The sequence below is a fragment of the Schistocerca serialis genome, chromosome 7 (genome assembly GCF_023864345.2).
Source record: "Schistocerca serialis cubense isolate TAMUIC-IGC-003099 chromosome 7, iqSchSeri2.2, whole genome shotgun sequence".
NCBI classification, from domain to species: Eukaryota; Metazoa; Arthropoda; class Insecta; order Orthoptera; family Acrididae; genus Schistocerca; species Schistocerca serialis.
The window spans coordinates 114,746,088-114,766,512 of record NC_064644.1 but is presented as its reverse complement, the minus strand read 5'-3'; the positions used below and the strand labels follow the sequence as shown (position 1 = coordinate 114,766,512).

The following is a 20,425-nucleotide window of genomic DNA, read 5'->3' as shown; positions in this document are numbered from 1 at the left end:
AAGGAGAAAATACAAAAACGCAGTAAATGAAGCAGACAAAAAGGAATACAAACGTCTCAAAAATGAGATCGACAGGAAGTGCAAAATGGCTAAGCAGGCATGGCTAGAGGACAAATGTAAGGATGTAGAGGCTTATCTCACTAGGGGTAAGATAGATACTGCCTACAGGAAAATTAAAGAGACCTTAGGAGAAAAGAGAACCACTTGTATGAATATCAAGAGCTCAGATGGAAACCCAGTTCTAAGCCAAGAAGGGAAAGCAGAAAGTGGAAGGAGTATATAGAGGGACTTTACAAGGGCGATGTACTTGAGGGCAATGTTATAGAAAGAGAAGAGACTGTAGATGAAGATGAAATGGGAGATACGATACTGCATGAAGAGTTTGACAGAGCACTGAAAGACCTGAGTCGAAACAGGGCCCCAGGAGTAGACAACATTCCATTAGAACTACTGACAGCCTTGGGAGAACCGGTCTTAACAAAACTCTACCATCTGGTGAGCAAAATGTATGAGACAGGCGAAATACCCTCAGACTTCAAGAAGAATATAATAATTCCAATCCCAAAGAAAGCAGGCGTTGACAGATGTGAAAGTTACCGAACTATCAGTTTAATAAGTCACAGCTGCAAAATACTAACGCGAATTCTTTACAGAAGAATGGAAAAACTGGTAGAAGCCGACCTCGGGGAAGATCAGTTTGGGTTCTGTAGAAATATGGGAACATGTGAGGCAATACTAACCCTACGACTTATCTTAGAAGCTAGACTAAGAAAAGGCAAACTTACGTTTCTAGCATTTGTAGACTTGGAGAAAGCTTTTGACAATGTTGACTGGAATACTCTCTTTCAAATTCTGAAGGTGGCAGGGGTAAAACACAGGGAGTGAATGGCTATTTACAATTTGTACAGAAACCAGATGGCAGTTATAAGAGTCGAGGGACATGAAAGGGAAGCAGTGGTTGGGAAGGGAGTGAGACAGGGTTGTAGCCTCTCCCGATGTTGTTCAATCTGTATATTGAGCAAGCACTAAAGGAAACAAAAGAAAAGTTCGTAGTAGGTATTAAAATCCATGGAGAAGAAATAAAAACTTTAAGGTTCACCGATGACATTTTTGAACGGAATGGACAGTGTCTTGAAGGGAGGATATAAGATGAACAGCAACAAAAGCTAAACGAGGATAATGGAATGTAGTCAAATTAAGTCGGGTGATGCTGAGGGGATTAGATTAGGAAATGAGACACTTAAAGTAGTAAAGGAGTTTTGCTATTTGGGGAGCAAAATAACTGATGATGGTCGAAGTAGAGAGGATATAAAATGTAGACTGGCAATGGCAAGGAAGGTGTTTCTGAAGAAGAGAAATTTGTTAACATCAAGTATAGATTTAAGTGTCAGGAAGTTGTTTCTGAAAGTATTCGTATGCAGTGTAGCCATGTATGGAAGTGAAACATGGACGTTAAACAGTTTGGACAAGAAGAGAATAGAAGCTTTCGAAATGTGGTGCTACAGAAGAATGCTGGAGATTAGATGGGTAGATCACATAACTAATGAGGAGGTATTGAATAGGATTGGGGAGAAGAGGAGTTTGTGGTACAACTTGACTAGAAGAAGGGATCGGTTGGTAGGACATGTTCTGAGGCATCAAGGGATCACAAATTTAGCATTGGAGGGCAGTGTGGAGGGTAAAAATCATAAAGGGAGACCAAGAGATGAGTACAGTAAGCAGATTCAGAAGGATGTCGGCTGCAGTACATACTGGGAAATGAAGAAGCTTGCACAGGATAGAGTAGCATGGAGAGCTGCATCAAACCAGTCTCAGGACTGAAGACCACAACATGTATCTTCATTTGTAATGTAATGAACTTAGGCAACTATCTTAAAAATTTATGTGCATGGCAAAAAGTAATCATAAAAGGAATGCATGTAATCATGTCATCGCTAAACTGTAGTTGTTAAAATCAGTAGCAGTGCCAAAATACCCAGAATATGGTAAAAAATTATATGCACCATGAAGAAACTGGCAATTTGTTCCTCAGTGCTATTTAGCGCTACTTATTGTCAAGGATTGCCAACAGAATTCTAAAAATTAATCTTGTTATACACTCTCTTTACTTACAATGTAATTGAATGGATAAAAAACTTACTCCCAAAGTGGCAGCAGGAGAACACACATGTATAAAGGTACTGAAATCCACAAGCTTCGGAGCCAGTGGCTCCTTCTGACAGAAGGGTTGAAGGAGAAAGAAGAGGATGAAGGAGAAAGGACTGGTGAAGTTTAGAAAATGGGGAGAGTTCAGAAATGTCACCCAGAACCCCAGGTCAGAGAAGACTTAAGAATGGGATGAGGAGGAGAGACATTGTTAGGGAATGCACTAGATGAGATTTGAAAACCCGTGAGCTAAACAGAAAAATCATGTGACTTCTGTTAGTCATGTACGTATTGGAGACCATTGCATCTGAACTGAAGAGACTGGAAACTGAGTTTGTAGGGAAGACCAAAATTATCAGACTGAACAGTGAAAAAGAACTTGCAGCCCTACTGGTATTTGTTATGTTGCGTACTGTATCCTACATAAGAAGGGACTGCATGATAAGATGTTAAAATGTGAAGGAATAATTTTCATGACTCTGAAAGAAGCTGTAGCTGGTAAAAACTGTGAAAAAGACAGAGATTGGAATAAATCCAACAAATAATCGAGAAATTGTGGTGAATATGCTACTCTGTGATGAAGATGTTGGCACAGGAGAGAAATCATGGTGGGCTGCATTAAATGAGATGGAAGAATGGTGGCTCCCTCCAAAAAGACATTTTGTTTAAAAATAACCTTATACACTTGTGGTTGGATATTCATAGAGGGTCACACTAACCCCCCCCCCTCCCCCCCCCCCCCTCCCCCCGTCACTCCCACACCACAACCATGTATCTGACAACAATGTTTTCCCCTTGATAGGTCATGTTTGTAAAAATCAATGTAAAATGTTGGTTCAACCACCTATTTACAGTATAAAAAATCTAAAGGGAATTGCATGTGTTGTCCTGAGTATTTCAGTGTGAAGGTAACATCCGTATTTGTGCATGGCCTATGTATCTTCCTGAAAGCCACATCTCACAGACAAACACATAAGTCTGCGGGGTGTGGTCTTCAGGAAGATACATGGGCTGTGCACACAAGTGGCTGTCATTATGATGCTGCCAAATATCCAGGATACCATGTGCCATATGGATGTACATGTTAAAGAGGACATGGCTTTAAGGGAAGTAGCAGACTCTTGTTCATTTCAATAGATCAATGTGAGAGGTTCTTATACCACAATTCTGATGACGACGACTTGACCATCGAAAGACAGAAATTGTGGTTTTTTTTTTACACTGTCAATAGGTAGCTGAGTTGAAATTTTAAGCTTGTTGTTCCTATTTTGGCAGTTAATAGGTTGACACTCCCTAAAAGTTTCAAATGTGTCTAATATTCACAGCAGACTCCCATTTTGAAAATTACACACTTTCTGCAAATGCCTTACATATGATGAGTCGTAATATTCATTCGTACGTCATACTTGTTTAATAGTAGATCTAACTTCTAATTTTGTATGTTGCAGGTCTGAAACAAGCAAATTCGACTCCTGTGAGAGGATATGTAAATGGTAAGTTTGTGCCGTTGATTTTTTAAATTGAAACAAGTTTACTTATTTGCAGTGTAGTTTCCTTCGTTCCATTCACTTAGACTTTTTTTTTTTTTTTTTTTTTCCCCTCTCTCTTCAGTGAGGAATTTCTTTCCATGAAGTTTTGATACTTGTAATCTGCAACATACCTACCCATTTCTTGACACTCTTTCACAGTCGTACAAAAAAATGCAATATTTTGAGGACTTTTGTGCAGTGCATGAAGTAACCTACATATTTTCATGATGGAGAATATATGTACGAAAACAACTAAATATGGCACTTCTGCTTTGCAGACATATAAATCAACATGATGCCAGCTCAGTTTGCTTCTCTGTCAGTCCAGCACAAGACATGAAGCTCCTCAGCCAAACATCACTGTTGTCAAATATGATGAATAGAATAATATTCATTGATTTTGCTGTCAACGGGGTTATCGTTTAACCTGACCTAGAGATCAAATTAGGCTGAAGATGAGGCTATCATCAATAAACTTCATTCACAAAATAGTAAAAGTACCAATGAATAAATACTAAAATAAACCTTCTTAATATTGTTTTTTACTACCAGTAACACACTTGCATAATATCATGTGTCCTATACTGTGAGTTGCTTATAGTTGAAAACCGAGGAGCAGCCATATTGATCTATGTGCTTGTGAAGTTTAAGTCCCGTGTTTAGTGATACATGTATTTATACTCACATACTACAAAAGTGTACAGTGTAATTTATGGGCTGCATTAAAGATCTGTTCAAAAAACATGTCACTTACAGCACTATTTGCTGTGCGAAAGTACCGAGAAATGTGGTGCCATTGGATAAAACTGTTACCTCTATTCCAAGTGAAACCAAGTAGAAGACTGCTTCATTGCTGTGGCACTTTCTGGTGATGTAGTCAGCCAAACGAGGCTGATACAGATCCATGTAAGTCCATCATTCATCCCAAGGATGATGATTATGAACTCTTAATGCTGAAATGGCAAAGAGTCTGTTATATATACCTGGAATGACAGATCTCATTAGTGTGTATATTCTAAATAGATATGAATGCTTTCAGAATTTAGTGGAAAATCAATGTTCCTTGCCAACAGGAAATGTTAATATTGACAAATTTGTGCTGTTGTCCTGTAGGCTGTTTGTCTTCCTTGTTCAAATATAGTCAAAGTGGCTGTTTTCACATGTTAATGAATTGTTGACTGATTGGTGGCATGATCTCTCTGAAGAGAATTTGAAGTTGTGACAATGCTTTCTTTTGACAGACTTTAAACAGTGTATAGTTGCAGCATTATTTTTCACTAATTGATTAAATTTAATATGTTTAATATAAATGTGATGAATGTTATAAATAAACATAATGTAACTAATAGGTATATTTACATTCTCAGCATAACACTGAGAAGCAATTAATTATATCAAGGGAAAATTCAATGGAGAAAACAAATAAATTATAGCGATAAGGGTAGTTGCAACTTACCATTCAGCTGAGATGCTGAGTCGCAGATAGGTACAACAAAAAGACTCTCAAACAGTGCTTTTGGCCAAACAGGCCTAGGGTCAGAGTGACCTGCCCTTCCTTTTCAACCTTTCCCAGTCTACCTCACCCTTCCCTGAGAAAGCTACAGTTTACATCGTGTGACACCAGGGCCAGAAAGCAGCATTTTGCACCACCAAGGACAGTCATTTAATTTCGTATGAAAATTGGACATATCAGTTGGGTGTTCTGCCTTGCAGCAGTTCCAGGCATTGTACTTCGCATCTTCTTGCCTTGTGCTTTCCTCTTGAGTTTCATGTCGTTAAGTTTCCTCCTCGACAACCTTTGTTTGTTAGTATCTCCTTCCTCTCCCTCTTCCTCTCTTTCCCATTATTGTCCCTACCATTCCTTGCTGCAATATGGCCTACCAATTTTTCTTTCTTTTTATTATGGTGTCTGAGAGGTTTCTATTCACCCCCATCTCCTCTAAACATCTCATTCCCAACTCAAATGCTCTAGTTTCCTTCATACTCACATTTCTAGTGTCTATCACCTTTTCTCCTCAGCTTTTTGCAGTGTCCAGGTATCTTTATAAAGCATTTGGCCAATATTTTCCTTGAGTCTTCATTCAGTGACCCCACAGCAATTTCCTGTTTCTGATTAATGCTACCACAGCTGTTGCCATTCTCATTATTTTGTGACCTGTTCTGGTTGTTGATTTAGGCCTTCTCTGAATTTCTGCCAGCATTTTGGTTTTTGCCTTTTCATTATTTATTTTTGGCAATAATTCTTATGATTTGCTGGTTATGTCTTCCATAGCTTCATTAAGCACTTTCTTGGATTCTACCAACACCATCCTTTTGCCTACTACACACACCCCTCACATTCCAGCCATGGTCTGTCCTAGGATTCCTTCTAAGTAGATGTTAAACAATGTAAGTGAAAGCCAACATTTTGGCTAAATCATATTTCTATGTTCTCAGCTAGTTGTCCACCAATTCTGACTTGGCATTTTTGATTCATGTATGACTCCTCTATTCAGTTTTCTATCTCCAGTTAATGCCATATTTTCTTATTATTAGCATTAGCCTATCCCATCTCAAACAATTGAAAGCTTATTTCAAATCAATACAACAGCGTAAATCTTCCTATTCTTTCCATTGTGCCTCTCTCCTAGGACTCATAAACCTATAGTACCTGTTGGACTTACTCTTTCCTGAGACTGAACTGGTTTTTTTTTCCCCCTGGGCTGTTGTTCAGTTTGCTAAACATCCTTCTACTCATGACACTCAGTAAAACATTGGCCACATACAGTGTCAGACTGAAAGTGCTGGGTTCCTCACATTTTCGTGTGTTTTCTATTTGAGGAGTACCAAGACCTTTTCCAAGAAATTCTTAGGCCACTCTCCCTTTGAGTATATGTCTCTTCATATTTACATTAGCTCTCCTTATTTACAATAGCTCTTCTGTTCCTTTTCCATTTGAGGTTTGTAATATTTCTGTTGGCAGCTTGTCAATCCCTGTGCCCTTTCCATTTTCTGTGTCTTAAAGAGCTGCCTCCAGTTCACTCTTTAGTGTGTTGTAGCCCTTCTCTCCCTCATTTTCTATAGTTGTTACGCCTCGTGTCTTCTTTCCCCTTCCTACAACCACTCCTGTACTCTTTCCACTTCTTCTTTACTTCACGCGTGTCATTCATCATCCTCCATTTCTGTCTCTGTGACACTCTTTTGTCTTTCCTTCTGGCTTTCTTACACTTCTTTAAAAATTAAATAGGGGAAATTCCAGGATGGAATAATGTCAATATTATGGAAAGAATAGATTGCTACTCACCGTGATAGTAAAGTGTTGCCTGTGGAAGCATGCTGGGATGAGGTGGAGAGAGGGTAGGGCAGCTAGGTGCAGTCTGGGGAAGTTAGACGCAGAGCAAAAGGGGAGGGGGGGGGGGGAGAAGTGGAAAAGAGACAAGTAAAAAGACTGGGTGCTTTGGTGGCATAGAGGACTGTGTAGTGCTGAAGTGGGAACAGGGAAGGGGCTAGGTGGGTAGAGGACAATGACTAACGAAGGTTGAGGCCAGGACAGTTATGGCGTCACATACAAGCAAATCCGGGGCATGATAATAGGAACCCATATGGCACCATCCTGTACCAACCTATTCATGGCCCATCTAGAGGAATCCTTACTAACCACCCAGAATCCAAAACCCCTCAGATTCATTGATGACATCTTCATGATCAAGATCAAGGGTGAGGACACACTATCCACATTCCTCCAGAAACTCACCTCAAAGATGGCTACATCATACCTCTGTCGGTATCAAACCTACCAACTACCAGCAATACCTCCACTTCAACAGCTGCCACCCATTTCATACCAAAAAGTCCCTTCCATACACCCTAGACAGCCCTGGCCTTTGCACCTGTAGTGACAAGCAGTCCCACTCAAAATGTACTGAGGGTCTCGCTGAGGCCTTCACAGACAGCAGTTACACTCCCAACCATGTACAGAAACAGATCTCTCATGCTCTCTGTCTCCAGTCACCCACCACCTTCCAAAATCCCACCATCTGGCCACAGTGGAGCATTCTCCTTGTGACTCCATGCTACCCAGGACTGGAGCAACTGAATCACGTACTCCAATATGATTTCAGCTATCTCTCATTGCACCTTGAAATGAGTAGTGTCCTACCCATTATCCTTTCCATTCCTCCCACAGTGGTATTCCACTGCCCACCAAACCTACACAGTATCTTTGTTCATCCCTACACAACCCCTGCTTCCAACCCCTTGCCTCATGGCTGATCTCCGTGTAATAGACCTAGAAGCAAGAACTGTACCATACATACTACCACCACAACCTACTCCAGGCAGGTCACTAGCATCACCTGTCCATCAAAAGCAGGGTTACCTGTGAAACCAATCATGTGATCTACAAGCTAAGCTGCAGTCAGTGTGCTGCATTCTACATGGGCAAGACAACTAACAAGCTGTCTGTCCACATGAATGGCCACTCACTGGCCAAGAAACAGGTGGACCAGCCAGGAAGCTTTTTGGCTGAAGGTTTGCTCATTGAGCAGTGTTGTTGTTGTTGTTGTTGTTGTTGTTGTGCCTGTATGTTTCATCATCATCTTTATGAATTAAGTAGTATCTGCAGTCTCTCTCTAACCATTTGATGTTATTGCTTTTGTCACATATCATCATCAGGATTTCCTTCGAGCAAGCTGGGTAGGAACTTTGTGAACAATATGCCTCCGTTGGTTTCTGTCCTGGTATAGCCTCCTGGTATAGCCTTTCCCTCTCCACTACATCCCTTGTTACTCTTGTCCTCTTCAGATCTTCCTTAACCTGGTCTATCCACCTCTTTCTAGGCTGCCCAATTGGTCTTCTTTCTGGTACCTCCATTTCCAAATACTGGCGTGGAGTTAGTCGGGTGCATTCGCTTCACATGACCAAACCACTTCAATCTGAAAGCACTCATCCTCTCTCCTGTAGTCAATGTCACCTGCAGGTGTCTCCTTACATAATCATAATCATTCCTGACTCTGTATCTCTCTTAGTTTTTTTTGTAGAGGAACTTCATTTCACATGCTCTCTTATTTATGACACAGGCCTCTAGACTATACATCATGATTGGCAGAAGATAAGTTTCATACATGTTCTATTTGGCTCTTTGAGGGACTTCCTTGACCCAGATTAGATTTCGTACTTGGTGGAAGAAGCTAGATCCTTTTGTTATTCTGTTTAAGACTTCTAGTTTGGAACTTCCATCGTGTGATGTGATGCTACCCAGATAATTGAAGCTTTTCACACATTCAACCTTCTCCCACTCCAGTATGATGTAACAGGATGTGGCTGTCCTGCTCTTCTTCATTGCCACTATCTTGTAACTACTCACAGTTAACTTGAATTTTTTAAATTTTGTGTTCCAATAATCTAGTCTCCTCTGAGCCTCCATTTCCATCCCTCCCCAAATGGCGATCTCATCAGCAAAAACAAGAGTTGAGATCTTCATATTCTTCTTCCTTGATTACGTTCATGATTGTGTCCATAAGTGTAATGAAGAGTAAAGGAGAGAGCAAACTGCCTTGCTGAACAACTCTCTTTGTCTTAAAGCATTTTGATCTTCTACCTCCTACTTATACATTGCTCTCACCAGCATCATATAGCATCTAGACCTTTTTAATTAATGAATCAGGAATGTTATGTTTTCTCAAGCATTCCCATATTTTATCCCTTGGTACACTGTCATATGCTTTTCCCAAATCCACGAATACTACTATCAAGTCCTTTCCTTTTTCCCACTGCTTTTCCATTAACTGACAGAGGGAGCAAATTAGATGTATTGTTCCCATATTACTTATGAACCCATGCTGTTGTTCCTCTAATTGGTGTTCTAGAACTTTCCACGATATTTTTCCTATGTCCTTTTCCATTATCTTAAGGCAGTGTGATAACAGTGTGATTCCTCGATAGTTGGTGCATTTCTTTCTACTACCTTTCTTGAACAATGGTATTATAATTCCTTTTTCCCATTCATCCAGCATTTTGTTTTCTTTCCATATCACCCCCAGCACCCAGTGTAACTATTGTATTCCATGGATTCTTGCGGCTTTAATCATATCCGCTTTCAGCTCATCTACTCCAGCCGCCTTCCCACTTTTCGTCCGTTTCAGGGAGTTCTCAGTTTCTAACCAAGAGATTGGATGCTGCTCCTCTTCTAATTCAATGACTTCGGTGTCACTTTCTTGTGCACCTTCCCCATTCAGTAAGATTTCAAAATAATTCGTCATCTCTACTCTTATACCTCCCATGTCCCTGATAATATCCCCATCCTCTGTTTCAATCGCTTTTATGTCTTCTCTATCAGATCTTTTACTTTTCAATAACCCATATAGCAGTTTTTGGTTCCTTTTGCTATCCTGCTCTAGTTTCTGGGTGAATATTTTCCAACTCTTCTTTCACAATTCTCTTTGCTTGTAGTTTCTTTTGTCGGTATTCCTCCTCCAGTGTTGTCACCTTGTGTTCGTCCTCTGGTACCAGCCTGTGGTCCTAATTTCTTTTTCAAACTCCATGTTTCTCTTTGCCATATTATGTTTTTTAATTGCATCTTTTACTCTGTCATTCCACCAACTGGTTTCTTTGTGTTTCACTTTCTGTTTGTTTTGCCGCATAGCTGCGCAGCACTATTAACTACTGATGATTTAAATAGGTTCCACTCTTCCTCTATACTACCCCCTTCAGTTTTTGGCAATTTTTGTGCTACTACATTTTGGAAACTTTTCATATTTTCTTCTTCTTTCAACTTCCCCTCCTTAATTTTTGGCATTCTTTGTACAGCATTCAAACTTTTCATCTTATAATTTAGGTCAGCTACTAGTAACCTGTGGTCACTATCCAAGTGCTCACTTCGTATGACCTTAGTGTCCCTTACTTTTCCTCCAATTAATTTGTCCATTAATTTATAGTTTATAACTGTCTGGGCATGAGGTTTGTGTGTGTGTGTGTGTGTGTGTGTGTGTGTGTGTGTGTGTGTGTGTGTGTCAGTCTTTTCATTGTGCCCATCTGCAACTCAAAAACAGGTCACCTTTACAGTGATTAGCAATATTTTTTTCCTAATATTGTTGAGGTTTCCCACCTGGAGTTTCCATTGTTACATTCTACCAGAACTTTCCTAATATTTAAAAAAGTTATGCTGTTTATATAATGCTGTCAATTAAGTGAAAATATTGACTTAGTTATGGAAGTTGAGCATTTAGATTTTATGTCTTAAATCTCAAAAGATTTACTTTGTTAATCATTAATGTATGCATTTTCCACATTAATAATTGGTTAAAAACTTCTGTGATCTCATGTGATGTTGCAGACCCATTTTCCAATTCGGGAGATGAGCTACCTTCACCAATTGTGCCTGGTAACTGTCCAGATACAAACCATGGATACCAGTCAGATCACTCAGATCATTCCTCAGGTGATAGCCGTGCCAAAAGTTCTCGAAGTTCTGTTCGGTCAAGCTGTAGTAGCAGTCCCTATGGCTCAACAAATTTGCTCAGTAATATGAATGGTAAGAACTTTTCTAAAATGTAAAATAGCATTCTCATAGCCACAATATGAAGAGTGTGTCCTTTTTTTCATAAATTTTCTAAGAATTGTATATGCTTTGTGTGTGGGGGAAAAGATGGCTCTATCACAATCTGCTGCCCCTCCCCCCCCCCCCCCCCCCCCCCAACACGCAACCACACCCACGTGCCCCCTACACACACACACACACACGAATGTTGCCATTATTCATAGTGGTATAAATACCAAACTGCAGATGTGCTAGAAACTGACATTACATTTTCTGCTGTACTCGTGACATGATAACTTACCTTAAAGCCTTTCTCATGGGAAGAGAGAACATAGTTAGTGTGCGCATTGATGTGTGAAGTATTAGGTGTTCAGAAAATAGGTGGGAGGTAGGGGTGTAATGCCATCTACACATTTGCTATGTTCTTTCTTGATTAACTTAGTGAACACCTACATCTACATGGATACTCAGGGTTCATCAAACCACCTTCACAATTCTCTATTACTCCAATCTCATATAGCGCGTGGAAAGAACAAACGCTTATATCTTTCCATACAAGCTATGATTTCCCTTGTTTTATCATGGCGATAATTTCTCTCTATGCCAACAAAATATTTTCACATTCAGAGGAGAGAGTTGGTGATTGGAATTCCATGAGAAGATTGCTCTGCTGCAAAAAAGTCATTTGCAAACAACCTAAGACGGCTGCACAGATTGTCTCCCAAATTGTTTATATAGATAAGAAACAGCAAAGGTCCTGTAACACTACCTTGGGGAACACCAGAAATCACTTCTGTCTTACTCAAAGACTTTGCAAGAGTTACTACAAACTGTGACCTCTCTGACAGGAAATCACCAATCCAGTCACATAACTGAGACGATATTCCATAAGCATGCAATTTCACTACAAGCTGCTTGTATGGTACAGTATCAAAAACCCTCCGGAAATCCAGAAGTAAGGGATCAATGTGATATCCCTTGTCAGTAGCACTCAACACTTCATGCAAGTAAAGAGCTAGTTGTGTTTCACAGGAACGATGTTTTCTAAAGAAGAGAGAAAATAGCTCTTCATTATCTGGACAGAATAATAGCAAGCAGGAATTATTATGGAACTTCTAAAAGAAACACAGAAAACAGGCTGTGACACTGTATGGCCATACTTGCAGAACATGTTCCACTCTAGGGGAAAACTTTTTATATGAACAAGGGTCCAGAGATGTCTTACTTCTATGTTACAATTCATTTTCTGTAAAACAGATCTAATACTAGAGGGATACAGCTACACATCCAGGATGCAGTGCAGCACTTGATGGATGTACTGTACAAATGCTAACACACACATTTTAAATGTTTCATATAGGTAGGATTAAAGTGGTATGCTGATAATTCTTTATATGTACAGTTGCCATGATTAATTCACTATTAAGGGTTCTAGAAGCGAGTCCTAACAAAGAAATAAAACATTTCTGGACTTTCGTCCATGCAGCATATTTTCTTTTTCCATTTTTGAGGAATATATCCTGAAAGTTTGTCTACTACTTTTTGTTATGTCCTGTTTATTACTGAAGCTGTTGGATGTGATCCTAATGTTTCACTTACAGTAAAGCAATACCCAGGCTGCCTAGTTCCAACCCAAGTATCATTAATCTGCTACGCAGATTCAGTCCGGGTCTGCCCCAGTTCCCTGTGTTGAATGTTAGTGCACTGTGTGTTAAGCTATACAAGCAAGTCTAGCAGTGAAGTGATAGGCTGATAAACTATAATTAAAATGTGCTGATACATATTCTTTTATTGCAAGTAAGTAACTCATTAGTCTCTGGCTAAATTTGTATGGCGTTCCTCAGGGGAGTTCTTTAAATATATTCATGTTGAAAAGTTCAGCATACATAGGAAATGAATAGGGTGTTAAAAGGATTACAGAAAAAGGTGCAGTTCAGTCACAACACATTTGACCTGAAGCAGTGTCTCAAGTGTGAAAGAAGAAATTTCATCAATTGAAATGAAACAAGAAAAGATATGAAAAATCTTCTAAACAACAGTGTAGTTAGGGGATGTGGTAGTCTTGGATATAATACGCCATGGCTGCAAGATGAAATGTTATATACTTGTAGGCTACACTGAGGTGACGACTCATGGGACAGTGATAATGCACATTTACAGCTGGTGGTATTATCATGTATAAAAGATATGAAAGGGCAGTGTATTGGCGAAGTCGTCATTTGCACTCGAGTGATTCCTGTGAAATGTAATTAAGGGTGCACAACAGGAATTATGACTGTCAATGCAGAATGGTAGTTGGAGCTAGATGTATGAGACATTCGGTTTTGGAAGTCATTACAGAATTAAATTTCCGAGGTCCGTGGTGTTAAGAGAGTGCCGAGAATACCAAATTTCAGGCAGTACCTCTCACTATAGACAACGGAGTGGCTGATGGCCTTAATTTAATGACCAAGAGCAGTGGCCTTTGCACAGAGTTGTCAGTGCCAACATACAAGCAATACTGCATCAAATAACCACAGAAATCAATGTGGGACTATGAGGAACATATCGATTAGGACAGTGTGGTAGAATATGGCTTCAATAAGCTACAGCAGCAGATGACTGATGTGAAAGCCTTTACTAACAGCACAACATTGCCTGCAGTGCCTCTGCTGGGCTTGTGACCACATTGGTTGGACCCTATATGACTGAAAAACTGTGGCTCGTCAGATGAGTCCTGATTTCAGTTGGTAATAGCTGATGGTTGAGCTAGTGTGTTGCATGGACCCCATGAAGCCATGGACCCAGTTTGCATAGCAAGGCACTGTGCAAGCTGATGTCAGTGGCGGTTCCATAATGGCGTTAGCTGTTTTTATATGGAATGGACTGCATACCGTGGTCTAACTGAACTGATCATTGACTGGAAATAGTTATGTTCGGCTACTTAAAAACCATTTGTAGCCATTCATGGACTCCGGGTTCCCAAACAACAATGAAATTTTTATGGATGACAACGCATCATGTCACTTGGCTGCAATAGTTCGCAATTCTGGACAATCTGAGTGAATGGTTTGGCCATCCAGATTTCCCAACATGAATCCCATTGAATATTTATGGGACATAATGGAGAGGTCAGTTGGTGTACAAAATCCTGCACGGGCAATACTTCCACAATTCTAGAGGACTATAGAGGCAGCATTGCTCAATATCTCTGCAGTGGGCATCCAATGGTTCCAGGTGCTGTCTGTGGCTGACACTGTCGCTGAGCCGGATGATGTTGCCTGTCCTGTTTCAGAGAAAACTACTCAGCCTGCAAGATCTGGGCAATTGCAGAGGGTGGAATTATTGGTAGTTGGGAGCTCCAACAATAGGCGCATTATGGGGCCCCTTAGGGACTTGGCTAACAAGAAAGGTAAGAAAACCAATATGCACTTGGTGTGCACACCGGGTGGAGTTATTCCAGATGTGGAAAGGGTCCTCCCAGATGCCATGAAGAGCCCAGGGTGCAGCCAACTGCCAGTAGTTGCTCACATCGGTACCAATGATGTGTGTCACTTTGGATCAGAAGAGATTCTCTCTGGTTTCTAGTGGCTAACAGAAGTGGTAAAGGCTGCCAGTCTTGCTTGCAAGATGAAAGCAGAGCTGACCATTTGCAGCAAAGTCGACAGGACCAATTGCGCACCTCTGGTACAGAGAGTGGAGGGTCTGAATCAGAGGCTCAGATGGTTCTGCGACCGTGTAGGTTGCGGATTCCTCGACTTGCGCCAAAGGGTGGTTGGGTTTCTGGTTTCACTGAATAGATCAGGTGTCTACTATATGCAGGAGGTAGCTACATGGGTAGCAGGGGCTGTGTGGTGTGGACTGGGCAGTTTTTTAGGTTAGAGGGTCTTCGGAAAACACAAAAGGGCTGCAGTCACAAAGGGTGCAGGCTGAACACAGGAAGAATGTAGATACAGGAACCATTGTTATAACAGCTGTAAATTGTTGTAGCTGTGTTGGGAAAGTACCAGAGCTCCAAGCGCTAATAAAAAGCATTGATGCTCAAATCGTTGTAGCCACTGAAAGCTGGCTAAAGCCGGATATAAGCTCAGCCGAAATTTTTGCTAAGTACCTAATTGTGTTCCGAAAAGATAGGCTAAGCACCATTGGCGGTGGCGTGTTTGTTGCTTTCAGAAGTAGTTTAAAACTTGTCGCAAAATTGAAGTAGATACCTCCTGTCAATTATTATGGGCAGAGATTAATGTTGGCAACCGGAGTAAAATAATAATTGGATCCTTTTACCAACCTCCCAGTTCATATAGTAAAGTTGCTGAAAGGTTCAAAGAAAACGTGAGGTTGATTTCAAACAAGTACCCGACTCATACAATAATAGTTGGTGGTGACTTTAATTTACCCTTGATATGTTGGCGAAAATACATGTTTAATTCCGGAGATACGCATAAAATATCATCCGAAATTGTGCTAAACGCATTCTCTGAAAATTATTTCGAGCAGTTAGTTCATGATGCCACGTGAATAGTAAACGGTTGTGAAAACATACATGACCTCTTAGCAACAAATAATCCTGAGTTAATAGTGAGCATCAAAACCGATATAGGGATTAGTGATCACAGGGTTGTCGTAGGGATATTGGATATTGTAATTCCCAAATCCTTGAAAAATAAGCAAAAAATATACCTATTCAAAAAAAGCAGATAAATATTCACTTGATGCCTTCCTGAGAGACAAACTCCACTCATTCCAAATTAATAATATAAGTGTAGACCAGATGTGGCTTAAATTCATAGAAATAGTATCGGCAGCAATTGAGAGATTTATTCCAAATAAACTAACCAACAATGGAGCTGATCCTCCTTGGTACACAAAACGGTTTATAACACTGTTGCAGATACAACGAAACAAACATACCAAATTTAAACAGACACAAAATCCCCAAGATTGGCGATCCTTTACAAAAGCTCAAAGTTTAGTGCGGAGTTCAATGGGAGACGCCTATAACAGTTTCCACAACGAAACTTTGTCTCAAAACCTGGCAGAAAATCCAAAGAGATTCTGGTCGTATGTGAAGTATGTTAGCGGCAAGAAACAATCAATGCCTTCTCTGCACAATAACAGTGGAGATACTATCGAAGACAGTGCTGCCAAAGCAGAGTTATTAAACACAGCCTTCCAAAATGCCTTCACAAAAGAAGATGAAGTTAATATTCCAGAATTCAAATCGAAACCAGCTGCCAACATGAGTAACATAGAAGTAAATATCCTCGGAGTAGTGAAGCAACTCAAATCACTTAATAAAAGCATTACTGACCTTACGACTTATCTTAGAAAATAGATTAAGGAAAGCCAAACATACGTTTCTAGCATTTGTAGACTTAGAGAAAGCTTTTGACAATGTTGACTGGAATACTCTCTTTCAAATTCTGAAGGTGGCAGGGGTAAAATACAGGAAGCAAAAGGCTATTTACAATTTGTACAGAAACCAGATGGTATTTATAAGAGTAGAGGGGCGTGAAAGGGAAGCAGTGGTTGGGAAGGGAGCAAGACAGAGTTGTAGCCTATCCTCGATGTTACTCAATCTGTATATTGCGCAAGCAGTAAAGGAAACAAAAGAAACATTTGGAGTAGGAATTAAAATCCATGGAGAAGAAATAAAAACTTTGAGGTTCGCCGAAGGCATTGTAATTCTGTCAGAGACAGCAAAGGATCTGGAAGACCAGCTGAACAGAATGGACAGTGTCTTGAAAGGAGGATATAAGATGAACATCAACAAAAGCAAAATGAGAATAATGGCATGTGGTAAAATTTAATCAGAAGATGCTGAGGGTATTAGATTAGGAAACCACACTTAAAGTAGTAGAGGAGTTTTTCTATTTGGAGAGAAAAATAACTGATAATGGTCGAAGTAGAGAGGATATAAAATGTAGACTGGCAATGGCGAGGAAAGTGTTTCTGGGAAGAAAAATTTGTTAACATCAAGTATAGATTTAAGCGTCAGGAAGGATTTTCCGAAAGTACTTGTATGGAGATTTTCATCATGTTGTAAGCAGCTACTTGGCTACTCTGTTCTCGTACTGACCTGTGACAAGCATTGTTAGCCTTTCAGAACTAGCATTAAAGCCGTGAAGTGGCACTTTGTAGCTCATTCAATGAGATTGTGGTATGCATCTGATTTGCTTGTATATTTGATGTGGTTCTACCCCACGCAAGAAGCCATAAATGGTACCTGTGTAATGTAATGGCACAAGCATTACTAGGAGGCTAAATACTGCTCATAAGAAAAAATGTGAACATCACTTAGACTTTAGAGGCTTATTACACTAAATTTTGTTACCTACTTATTACATGCCTATTTGGACTAATGGGTGGTCCTTTCGCATGCAGACAGCACAATATCAGTTTTGGGGAAATCTTGTCTACAGTAGTGGCTCACCTTTTTCCCCTTATTTCACTTCCCTTCTTTCTTCCTTTTGCCTCATTGTATGATTGTACTTTCTTTTTGTACACTAATTTTGCACTTGTGCTCTATCATGTGCATTGTGGTGTATTAGGACACAGCGGTGAAAATGCTACTGTCTACCTCATCTGTGTTGTGTATTTATTCACACTTGAGGAAAAACAGCAGCAGCATCAAAAAAGACATTTGTTAATGGCAAGTACAAACAAGGGGAATCTACAATGTTAGTGCTGTAAAGAAATATCACCACTTGCAATTACAGTATCGACAAAAATGAGGAGGAGGAGAAGAATCTTCATATAATACACAGAATCCACAATAGTGGCACTTCACAGGTCACATCACAGTTGCCTCGGACTGGCTCTGAGCTGGCTCATATGCCAGATTTTGGCCTGGTGCCATCAGAGAGCAATCCAGATGAGTGCCATCTGAGTAGTGCCACAACACGAGTAAACAGTTTACACAAGCTGCTTGATTTCCCTAGTAAGATCAGGTAGTGTCGTTACACGGCTATTTATGTACAGTAGCAAGTCTAATAAATAAACGTCCATTCACATTAGTCGGTGTGTGCACGTTATCAGTTTACATGACACTGCATAAGTTCTTTTGTGGGGTTCATTACAAAATTTTGTTGCTTTAAATTCCTTGAAATTCTGTAAAAGATTTACAAGATTTTTATATATTTAATACTGTTATAAACAGCAGCATAACTGTTATATTTTCATCTGTATTTTTCCTGCTGTAATGCTAACTTCAGCCGTAAGTGAATAAATTGTGTATTGGGTAGAAAGTAATCTGTAATCTTCTCACATAGGCCATTCATTATATTGTGTTTTTTCTGATATTGTTTGTGATGATATATCTTGAAAACTCTCCACTTATATTTAAGTGTAGCTTGTATTACTGGTAGGTCTAACGCTATCCTCACTTATGCATTTGTCATAGTGCTGCACGGATGGTACAGCTTGTGAACATATGTTGTCACACATGAATAAACATACTCATCAATTTAAAAATATCAAAGTGCAAACTATTCTTAATATTTCAAAACCTTAGGGAAAGTGTTAAATCCCAACTTGGTATGACCAATGCATTGTAACATAAGTGGGCATTATCATCTAAATGTATTGCGCTGAGTGGGTAGTGATGCTTCTGATAGATGGTGAATTCTGCTATTGCAGAATCTGACAATATCAAACAAAATTAATCATGTCTTCCCTGAAGAAATTACACAAACCCATCTGGGGCTCACAACTCTTCAGTGAGTATGTGCTTCACCAACATGGGCCCCCAGCCCTTGAAGTGCTACTTCCCTTTCCATGCTGAAAGCCCGTCCTTCCACTGTTCTGTCTCCCCCTCTCCCTTTCCATTGGATGGTCTTCTTGATGCCGACCACACTTGGATTTGGTTTATGAATTTGAACATTCATTTTTTTTCTCTTCTGTTCCTTCACAAATCCTTTCATCCTAAAATACTTGGTTGGCATTGTTTGGTTTTGACATACTATTCCTCTTCCACATTTGCTGAAGTGCAGATTGTGTAGGGAGGTCACCCAATGCAGTTTATATTGCACCATTGTGCATTTCTCTCTCTGCACCCTGCCTATCTGCCAATGGTAATATGCCCAAAATCCAACATGATAGCCATTCCGTTGTGGTAGGTAGGGGGTGAGTGGACACACAGTATGTGCACATACAGTACGTGCACAGTGGTAGTCCCCTGACCACACAGGGATCACACTGTTAGTGCCTAAGCTGCAAACTCCCAACATATGCCAAGGGTATGTGCCCTTCATGCCTGGGGCACGGAGACTCCAGGGAACTGAGCAATGCCCAAGCAGCCATTGCTGAGTTTGGGTGGTGCCCACCTGCAGAGAAAGCCCTATGCAGAATGGGTGGTACCATGGTGGATGACTCCCACATGAAGTGGATTAAGCATTCTTCAAATGTTGGCCACACTGCCCAGCAATTGTTTGTGAAGGAAAAAATTCTTACAATGCAGAGAGATATGACCCCAAAAATCTTCCCTTCCTTGACTCTACCGTGGGGGGAACGTTGGACAAAAAGAGCTTGTTCTAGGATCGATAGGAGTTCCTTTTCGGCCCAAAGCCATTGTTCTTTGTTGAACACCTTTAAGACAGATTTGAGGAAGTAACATAATTTTGAAAATGAAAAGAACTTCCATTCCTATTAAAACAGCATCCCCTACTCAGCCACAGGTGCTACTGACCTGTGACAAGCTGGATGACTTTCCTGTAATTATCATCCACCCATGAGAGTCTTCATATAATAGAAGGTTTCATATTCCGCCACGATCTTCTTTTCCGACCGATGACAAGTTACATACCAATTTAGAGTGATAGGGTGTGCATTTTGTCCATGTCCAATGGGATCCAAGGACAACTGGTTTGATTGTGGGGTCTTCATCTTGGCCTTTGGAGGTGACTCATTGGCCAAAAAGGTCAAGTGGATAGTGTATCAGTGTGGTGTGAAACTGTATGTACCCCCAACCCATGTGGTGCTTCAAATGCATGATATTAAAACGTGTCTTGCATTGTAACACAGTCCCTATCTGCAGGGACTGTGGATGTCAGTTGGCCAAAAATATTCCTTGTGCTGCTCCCCTTCTGTGTTAGGTGCAGAGAGCATCATTCCCCCAGCTCATTGGACTGCACCATCTGCCAAGAAGGAAAGAAAATCCAAGACTCTTGAGTGCCTGACATATCAAGAGCCCAAGAAGTGATATAATTGTTTGCATCCTGTGCGTGTGATTATCGTGTAGGTTACAGCTAAGACGACATGA

The 20,425-nt window shown here is 40.3% G+C and overlaps 1 protein-coding gene across 2 annotated transcripts in view; it reads left to right on the top strand.

Annotated features, from left to right (window-relative positions):
- LOC126412637 (uncharacterized) overlaps positions 1-20,425 on the top strand; it is a 172,121-nt gene that overhangs the window by 95,080 nt on the left and 56,616 nt on the right. For both annotated transcript variants that reach the window (XM_050082315.1, XM_050082316.1), the window contains exons 6-7: positions 3,594-3,638; positions 10,987-11,184. In XM_050082315.1, the coding sequence (XP_049938272.1) occupies positions 3,594-3,638; positions 10,987-11,184 (243 nt within the window). The remainder of the gene's footprint in view (positions 1-3,593; positions 3,639-10,986; positions 11,185-20,425) is intronic.